Below are 10242 nucleotides of genomic sequence, written 5' to 3' on the forward strand. Positions count from 1 at the left end.
CCATTGAATTTCCAAAGTGGAAATGGCGATAATATTAGTGCATTGTGGGAATTTCCCACAGCCATATTTAGGATTGTATTTTGCCAAAACGAAAGTTATTTCTAAAACGCGCGGAGTTTTAAATGTGCTGCCTTTTTACTCATTAATCAAAAATTAAATAAAGAAAGAAACAAATAAACAAAAAAGGGGAGGGAAATAATTTGGCTGATTTATTTTTTAAGTACATGCACCCGTGTTCTCCACACAGTCCAGGAGATGATCAGAATTTAAAACAAGATGTGTTTGTGAAACACTGATGCCCCCATATGACAGCTAAGGGCGAAGGTTAAAGTTTCTCAAATGCAAGTCAAACTCCAAGGTCAAGAGATCAAAACTGTTGTAACCCAAAGAAAGGACTTGTTTCAGTGGATATACCTTGTAAATATAAAAGCCCAAGCACCAACCATTCAAAAGTTATCGTCAATTTAAGGTCATTAATGTTTTCTAAAATTGGGTCAAACTCCAAGGTCAAGGTCAAAGGGTCAAAATAATTGTACGCAGGAAAAGATCTTGTCATTAGAAATACATAAAATTATGCAAAATGTAAAAGACCTAGCACCATCTGTTCAAAAGTTATGGCAAAGGTAAAAGTTTCTCAAAAGTAGGTCAAACTCTAAGGTCAAGGTCTAAAAGGTCAAAATTGTTGGTATTCAAAAAAGGTCTTGTAACAAGAAATTTACCTGTGAAATTTGAAAGCCCTGGTGTTAACTGCTCATTTTTTTAAATTTATAAATGCAAAACTATACATTTTGACTTGTCTTCAAAGAAAATGTATTTTTTTAACCCATAGTATGTATAATAACACAAGGTATCCAGCTCCGAATTACATGGAGTACCACCCCCCCCCCCCAAATCGCATTCATTTACTCTTTCAGACGAAATGCACTGGCAAACTCTTTATAACCATTGTCTTCTAGGATAATTTATCTACACAACGATATATTTGACATGCTTGTCTTTATTTTCTTATATCTCCGTTCGCCGAGTGAAAAAGTCGAATCACGTCATGAAATGGTATGTGCTAATCCCCGGCAGAGAGAGAAATTTAAAAAAAATGAATGGGTTTAAAAATTCATTTCCAGTGTTTGAAAATTGCAGTGAATAAATAATGAGTTATAAAACACAAAGTTTTTACAAAAGTTATGCATTAAATGATTTACAAGACTTTTTTGATAGACTTGTTAAAGAATTCGATATATCGCATATATCGCTTTATAAAATATCGCATAACAATTTTTTGCTCAATACACACAGCCTTAGTCATTTTCACATATTGGATAAACAAAATCTAGCAACATTTCTTTATACAGATGAATATAACAAATTATTTCTAGGGGGAGGGTGCGATCGCACCCAACGCACCCCAGGCCCTCCCCTTCCAACGGCCTTGGAACCTTTTACATTGACCGAACTTGCATAGATGGCGCATCTAGGGAGACACGAGTATCTCCACTGATGCTCCGGGGTGCTGCATGTAACCTATACTTACAGACTTCTTCAAGATGTAAGCTCAAAAATCATTGACAATGGATCATTTCAGTTTCTGATGCTGCAAGAAACTATAATGATACGAATCGTCATGATATGAATCGTCAAATCAAATTATTATATATTAAATCCAATCAGCAACGATTGATATATCTCAGCCAGCCAAAGGTTAGGAATTAATAACCAATCGACATGCAGTAATATCCGACAGATACCAGAGGCATAAATATAGAAACCCATCAAGTTTCCCCACTCTTGTATTCCTTATTGTTGGAGTTAAGTAATGTGGACTGGGGGGGGGGGGGGGGACAACAAAATTGTTATTTATACCACTCAGCTCAGGGTGGGTCAAGGGTATTTTTCAGGGGGTCCTGAACTGTAACGCATGTCAATCTCGGAAATTGTTTTTCCAAAAAAAAAAAAAACAACAAACAAACAAACAAACAAAAAACAAAAACAAACAAAACAAAAAAAAAAACAAACTTTTTTTTGGGGGGGGGGGATGATACTCTCGTAAGTCAATTTCTTTCAGATAGATGACTCTCTACCGTTTTAAGAGGGGTCCTTTTTTCCTAGGAGAGGGGGTTCCAAGGTAAGTTTTTCGTGATTTTTACATAAAATTTTAATAACTGAAAATTCCAAAGGTTGCGGGTTCCAAAGATTAAGTTGACAGGCATGCAAGATATAATTATGTCAACATCAACTATGTTGACATAACTATGTTGATGCAGGAAAATTTTCATTAAATATATCAAGTTTTCTCAAATGCAAGATGCAAGTATTTATGTCGACATGCAACTAATTTATGTTGACAAGCAACTTCATGCAAATTATTTTGTTGACATGCAACTTGTTTATCAGTATGTTAAAATTCATTTTATTAACATCAACATGAAACTTACATAAGGACATACGCAACGTACCTTACCTACTGACAATTTTTCAAGATATATATTCGATATTCTTAATTTAAGATTATAGTGCCATCAGATGTTCGTAGACAAAAAATCAGCATAAACCTCTAATTAAGTCTAAATATTGTATGTATAGTAGTATTATTGTATCAAGCATGAGTAATTTGGGGAAAATGGCATGGAGATAAAAGATATTATATATATTAATTATTCACACAATTTCTAAACATTAATTGATAAACAATGTTATACACATTTTGCGTAAAAGTCATCATAAATGTCAAAATTATTTTGAAAAACTAATTAAAAAAAAAAAACATTTTTAGTATATTCACTGTATTCATAAATTAATTCCAAATAAATTGAGTATAATTTTTATCATCTAAATTTTCATTTCAATCCAGTAATAATATTTACATATTACACTAAAATAATATTAAAATATTCCTTTTATTTTCTTTTCTTTTTTTATTCAAAATCCAAAATATTGCTTTTCCAACTATGTAATTAACTAATCACAATAAAAACATTTAGAGGTTTTATTAATTTAGTATCAATTAGTAATTTAGTATACATTAATATTAATTTACAGGTTTAATTTTGCTTTTACAGTTACTATAATATTGCTAAGAAATTTCCAATTGTCTTGATACTTTTTTTTTTTTTTAACCTTTTCTTACCTGTATTTCACAGTTAAGGCGAAATGGGAACTTGTAGATCTCCAATGAATTTCTGAAAGAAAATAACGGTTAATGTATATATTTAACTTCAATTTCATTAAATTCGAAACTAGTTGCAACTGGGTAAAATTCATTTTACATATAATATTGTGGGCTTAACGCCATCCCGGGGGGGGGGGGGGTACGAAAAGTAATAAAAGAATGGGTTTTGATGCAGATCTGATTAAATATGCTGTATCTGCTAGGATATTCACCCCCTCCCCTTCCACAGTTTTCTACTTGACCTATCGGCGAGATATTTTAGAATTTGATATTTAGGAAATATTTTCTTTGTGTTCACTGAGAGAAGCACGTAGATGAAAAATGATGTCGCAGGCTTTTTGGGGTTGTTTTTATTTATTTATTTATTTATTTATTTATTCATTAAATTTCATCAAAGTTTAAGAAAGTCATAACAGGTCATAAATTCACAGCACAACATTGACAAAGAAAGATAAGCGTAGAAACCATGCGTAACTTTCCATAAAAGATAAAAGAAAAGAAAAAATTACATGGTGATATAGATAGTAAACATTCTTTCTTAAAAAGAAAAACTGAATGACATTAAATTTCCTTTGAGATATACGTATTTAAATGAAATGGGGGGGGGGGGGGTGAAAACTTTTTTTATTTGACGATGTCCTTTCTGAGCCGCGCTACAGGCAAAAACTAGAATCCAAGTCCGAACAACAGAGTCCGAAGTCGGTCGATGGAAAGACTTTATGTTTACAAAGTAATGTCTGCGTAATTCTTTAACACTGTTAAACTAATTCCAAGGTAGATATTGCAAATATTTATTTCATGCTATTTTAATCTATGATTTTGACATAATTAATTTATATAGGCCTACTTTTTTTATGATTATAGTGTAAGGTTACGGAAACGCGTCCAGGACAAAAAACTATACATGATACTCATTGGTTAGACATAAACGTAAATGCGTGTGTTAATAAATGTAAAATCAATTTATACAGTTAATTCTTGATTTAATATTTATTAATGATGTTAGCTTATGAATAAGATTTAAACTTTTAATGTAAACATGTTTACGGCTGAATTAACTTGCCCGTTTTTGTTTGTTTGTTTGTTTGTTTGTTTTTTTTTTTTTTGTTTTTTTTTTTTTTAAGTGATGGATTCAATCGAATCTATAAATTATTAGCAATCCACGAACTTCATACTGGTAAATAATTTTATAAAGTTCGATGCTGTCGCCTTTCATAAAACCCTTTTATCAATTTGTTCTAAATTAAGAGTGTTTATTTACATTTTTTTTATTCGTTCAATGAGTGCAGATTATAACGCATTTATGTTATTCTCACTAGACAACACATAAAATCTGATGTTAAACAACACATCGATGAACAGGGTTTTTGTATATGGGACACTTAAAAGTGGACAACCTAATTATTTTCGTTTGATGGATCCTGATTCTGGGTCTGCAAAATTTGTTAACCAAGGAAAAACAATGGAGAAGTACCCGCTTGTGATAGAGAGATTATATAATCTGCCATGCCTGTTACACGTACCAGGGACAGGAACGGTAAATATTCTGATTGAATTTTAGTCAAAAATTGAGGCCTGCTGTAAATATATATAAGGCTATGACTGTTCAAATCTTTGCATGGATGTGTTTTACTGCAGAAACAATAAAACGCTTTCTTTCTTTGTAAACACGGGAAATTAACGGTTGCAATCTTCCAGGAAAAAAATACTGAGTAAATTTTATTTTGCAATGGTTGCAATTGTTAATCTTGCATTAACAAACAAATGGAAACATTTTATTGTTAATATTTATTATTAATTAGTGTGTTTTGTATAAATGATCTTATAAAGTAGGTTAAAGAACGTAAATGTTGTATTATGATCTGTATGTCATAGTGCATGTTAAGGGGTGCATTACATTACCGCTACATTTTCAACATAGTCAATAACCCTACATAGTCATTACCGCCACAAAATTGTATATACATTACCTCTACATTTAAAAACATACGACACCACGACAATGCCTCTTCCGTCCGTTAGCCAGAGCCTGACGCATGTACATATATAAAGTACATGTCTTATTTTTCCGAAATTTGTTACCATTAATGATTAAACCTGCATTAGCGCGATTTGTAAAAAAAAAAAAAAAAAAAACAAAAAACAAAAAACAAAAAACAAAACAAAACTTCTCAAAGGAAATTATGTTGTTCAACTGACTCTATAATATCAACTATAGGCTGAAAGAACTTTATTGAATACAACATGTCATTATACTCTGTGCTTCCACTACATGATGAATGAAAATAGATCTTGTATACCTCACAGTCGGGTTTGTTTATAATGTCGTGGTAATGAGTTGTATCAGCCAATCTTCTTATTGATAAATTGTAGCGGTAAAGCACACTTGAAATCGAGTTGAAAAGTAGCGGTAATGAGTTGTAGTTACTTGCAATGTAGCGGTAATGTGTTCCTCCCGACGGAAAAGTCCAATGCTTCTGAAAATCTTTCATACAGGTGGCTTTAAACTAAGAGTCAGTGTTCCAAGGAACACATGTGTAGGTTGCTTTGTAGCTTCATTACAGGTGTAAATAAATCTAAGTATTTTACAAAAACCATATTGCCCATAGTCCCGAGCAAAATATGTGCAAAAAATCAAATCCTCTTACAGATCTTGAGATATAAGATGTGAGAGACGGATAGATAGACAGACGGACAGGTAGTCAGACAGACAAACGCCGGGTAAAGTGATCCCTAAGTTGCAGGCGACGCACACACAAACCGGTTCTAACTGCATGTAGTCTAGAGTTAATGGAATGATTCAGGGAAGTGGTTTTCATAAGAAGTAAAGGAGAAAATAATCAAAGGACATAAATAATAAAATGAAAATTGTCAATATTTTGTCAATAACAACCATATTAATAAAACTCAACTTATACCTTCATAATGAAATTGTTGGGATAGACTTTTATTTTGTTTTAAACAGAACGTCAAAGGTGAAATTTACGAAGTGGATGAAAAGAAAATGAGGTTTCTTGATTACTTTGAGGACCATCCAGAAATGTATAAAAGAACTTTGATATCGGTGGAACATCAGAACTCCGTGGAAACTCAGTCCAGTGTCACAGACTCACACAGTAACTCTCCTCACACAGAAAACCAACCGAACACTTCCTCCCAGTGTTGGTGCTATTTTTATAACGATCGTGACGGTTCTCTGAAAGACCTTCCTCGCCTGGATAATTATGATTCTAAAGGAGACCATGGTTTAGAGTATGACTCGAGTTTAGATGCGGAGTTTGATAAGTAAATTCCACATGTTATATCACCGAGGATATCTCTGAAACTTGGCTTGATGCGTACGAAAAATGTTGTTTGATGGAGTATTTGTAATTTTTATATTTTGTACTAAAATTTATCGTGTTTTTAAGAAATTAAAAAGAAAAACTGCATCCTATACTTAAGAGATAAAATACATGCCGGTATAAATTCACATATGTTTATTTCAGTTCTAAAATTTCTTGAATGAAATATGGAGATAACGAAAAGTTATCAAGCTCATAAGTCCACTGAAACAAAACAAATCGGGAGCAGAGAAAACAGACCTCTAAAATAATTAGAGGTGGGATCAGGTACCATGGAGGAGTAAGCATCTCCTGACGACTGGTCACGCCCACCGAGTGCTCCTTGTTATGATCTGGAAATAACGGAAACGTCCGCAGACATAATAGCCTAACAATTAGTCTGAAAAACTTCAGTCAGCATTCGACTTAATGATAGACCGTATTTGCTGACAAGGTCATTGTATCGCTGGACCATAGAGCTTGTGAAATGATGACTTTAAACGAGACTGTTGATATTCTTGTTTCATCAACTTGTTTGCCAATAGCTTGTCTCGTTTTAGAAATTGTTCGTACGTAGAGCATGCTCTTGAATCAACTGGGAGACATAAACCGCATGTGCATGTATGACCAAATGCTTTTCATCCAGGTAGGACTGCTCCATAAAATAAAGTACTAGCATATCATGGATATCCGTGCAAAATATTGACATTTTTTACCTTTGAGGTGGATATTATTTTCTCTGCTGAAGACTAACTCTTGAGATCGTAATAATAATAAATGCATACAATGACATGTTTCGTCGGTAATTGCCACAATTTATTGAAGAAAGTCTTTTTACATTTTTTGTACTATCATATAAAACACAATTTTTAAGGAAACTCCTCTTTAATGGGCCACAAAACACTTCATAAATAAATCTATTAGATACAAAAAACGAAAGTTGTATTGGTTTGTGTTATACATACACGTATAAATGGACAAACAATCCTACTTAAAAAGATTTTATCGGTAATGGTGAAAATTTTTCAACAGATAATTGAGATAAAAATGAACAAATCCAACAATTCTACGTGGCTAATTTTTGTCATACCATGAACAGCAAAGTTTACCCACGTGGCGCAGCGGTTAGCGCGTTCGCTATATAGTCGCTGAGTATAGAGAGTTGATCCTTACGTCGCAGGTTCGAATCCCATGTGGGATGTGAAGACCGGTCCTTCGGGTGAGACCGAAAAAACCGAGGTCCCGTGTCACAGTAGGTGCTGGGACGAAAAAGATCCCTCACTGCACAAAGGCCGTAAAAGCTGAGTTCAGATCAAAATTTGCAGCCCTCCACCTGCAAGTGGTGGCGTCTCAATAAATTTTTCAAAGGGACGTTAAACAAGCAAACAAACAAACATAGCAAACAAATTTTATCATACCATACACGGCAAAGTTCTATCACGACAAAAATGAGCTTACTACATGCATCAAATTCAGAATAGTTTCTTGGAAAAAGTTATTTCTCTTCCAGAAATGTAGTTTTCTTTCAAATGTGTTCATTCTATATCAGCTGGCTAGGACTGCAGGAGGAGAGACCCCTTTTTATCGTAGTTAACTTTCGTCATTTTGAAAACAGATTTCTCCTCTCCACACAGAATACCCACCTATAATTATATTCTCCCGTAAATATACATGTACCTACTAAGCTCGAGACGGTCAATTAAATAAAAAAAAACCCTATGAAGTAATGAGTACTATCTGTGACGCTTAATTCATTGTACGAGGGTCATTCAAAAAAATCGTAGACTTTTTTCATAACTTTTTTATTTAACGTCAGATGATAACCAAATTTGGTAACCATATTTAAAACATTAGATTCAAATTATCTGAGTAGAAAAAAAAGAAGAAATAAATCTGGATATTTATCAAAATTTTCGAAGATTTAAGACAGCAAAAATGGGGTCACGGAGCAGGGTCAAAATTGAGTTACTTACTAATCACTGGGGTATACAATTTATAATTTTTCTAATCATATCTCTAATAGATGGCGCTTAAGCGAAATAAAATTTCAATTTTTAAATTAAGTATTGTTCTATTACTTCATATGGTGTACCGATAGGGCCATTTGCAAACGTTTAAAAGCGCTTTAGGAACAACACGCTAGCATTGTTCACAACGCGACGGCGCTTTGTCACTTTGCGCTGGCGCGTTTTCACTTGCAAAAGTGCAACAATGCGCCAATAACAATGTGTCGGCGCAAAGTGTCAACGCTAGCGCGAAGTGACAACGCGCTAGTGCGTTGTTCACAACGCGCCGGCGCGTTGTTACTAACGCATTGTTACACTTTTGAAAGTGAGAACGCGCTAGCGCAAAGTGACAACGCGCTGGCGCGTTGTTTACAACACGCTGTCGCGCTAACACACATGCCGCCACGCCTACACAACTTTACACAATGAATTGTGTGTTAGCACGACGGCGTGTTGTGTCAGTATAGTTGCGTTAGCGTAACGGCGTGTTGTGTGTTTGCGCGACGGTGTGTTGTGAAAAGTTGAAAAGAGTGACGGCATGTTGTGTGTTAGCGCGATGGTGTATTGTTAACAACATGCTAGCGCGTTATCACTTCGCGCTGGCGCGTTGTTCCTAACGCGCTGTTACACTTTTGCAAATCTTTTGCAAATGGCCCTATCGGGACACCATAACTTCAGATGCTAAAATGTAATGTAATACATGATTGCTCCGTTTAAAAGATATCAATTTCTATAGACATATAGACTTCATTAAAGAAATTAAAAAAACCGATGACGTTGACGAACGTCACGGAGCAGCGAGTATAGAGATAAAATTTTGCTTTGCATCCGGAAAATCTCTAGAACCAAGTAATACATGTATATACAAAATGAGCATATGGATATATGCGAAACATCCCGAGGAAAATTGGAGTGTCGAGTGAAATTCTTTAATTGCAAGCTAATTAATTTTGCTTTTAAATAAAAATATAAATGTCCTACAATACATTGCATTGTAATGCTTGATGTACTGTCTAACTAAAACATACTTGGTCAATTTTTATTATTAGGCAAAACAGTGAAAAAAAGATAAACTTTCCTGTTTGACTGATGAGTGAATATTTTGAGCCTCAAACAAAGCGTCGATGACTTTGTAGAACAATCAAAGACGCTTTTCAATACTGCTTAGCAGTACTTGTTCAGTGAGATAAGCTCACACTAAGTCCTTTACATGCGACGTTGCCCGTAACCGTTATTTACTCTGACTTTAACACATGGTCATATGTGAATATCTCTCTAACGTCTTATATATAGTATACAAGCCTGTTACTCGTTAGCATTGCTTAAACATTTACATAATATAAAGGAGAAATCAATGATCGTTTTGTCTACGTTGTTCAAAGGGACAAAATTTGAATTATCGAACTTTGAAACAAAACTTACATTATGCAAATTTCCAAAGAAACATTCAATCACAAGGACAAATTGTATATAAAAGCTGTCTTTGGAGGGTGGATGGTGGGGAATATTTCTAATACATAGACAAGTTAAATAATTGTGCTTATTTAAATACAAGTAGAATTGCACCATACTGCACTCTGCTGCAATACAATGCGATACATTGTGATGCCTGCCAAATTGTCCAATCAAAATTAACTTAGTCAATTTTTTTTTTCTTAATTGAATTTAAAAACTGATTGAATACACACACTTTTTTATTTCATTTTATGCTTTGAAAAAAAAAAAGGGTTTCAAAAACAGACTAGAGAGC

At 33.9% G+C, this 10242-nt stretch overlaps 1 protein-coding gene across 1 annotated transcript; it reads left to right on the top strand.

Annotated features, from left to right (window-relative positions):
• Positions 1-3863: 3863 nt before the first annotated feature.
• On the top strand, positions 3864-6588 carry LOC133193704 (gamma-glutamylaminecyclotransferase-like). Its single transcript, XM_061329655.1, has 3 exons — positions 3864-3937; positions 4483-4700; positions 6129-6588. Exons 2-3 carry the CDS (start codon positions 4500-4502, stop codon positions 6450-6452), a joined length of 525 nt encoding a protein of 174 aa, XP_061185639.1. The 5' UTR covers positions 3864-3937; positions 4483-4499; the 3' UTR covers positions 6453-6588.
• The last annotated feature ends 3654 nt before the right edge of the window (positions 6589-10242 follow it).

Source organism: Saccostrea echinata, unplaced genomic scaffold, assembly GCF_033153115.1.
Source record: "Saccostrea echinata isolate AGI-Se365-2 ecotype Australia unplaced genomic scaffold, CSIRO_AGI_Sech_v1 ptg000028l, whole genome shotgun sequence".
In the NCBI taxonomy this organism is placed as follows: Eukaryota; Metazoa; Mollusca; class Bivalvia; order Ostreida; family Ostreidae; genus Saccostrea; species Saccostrea echinata.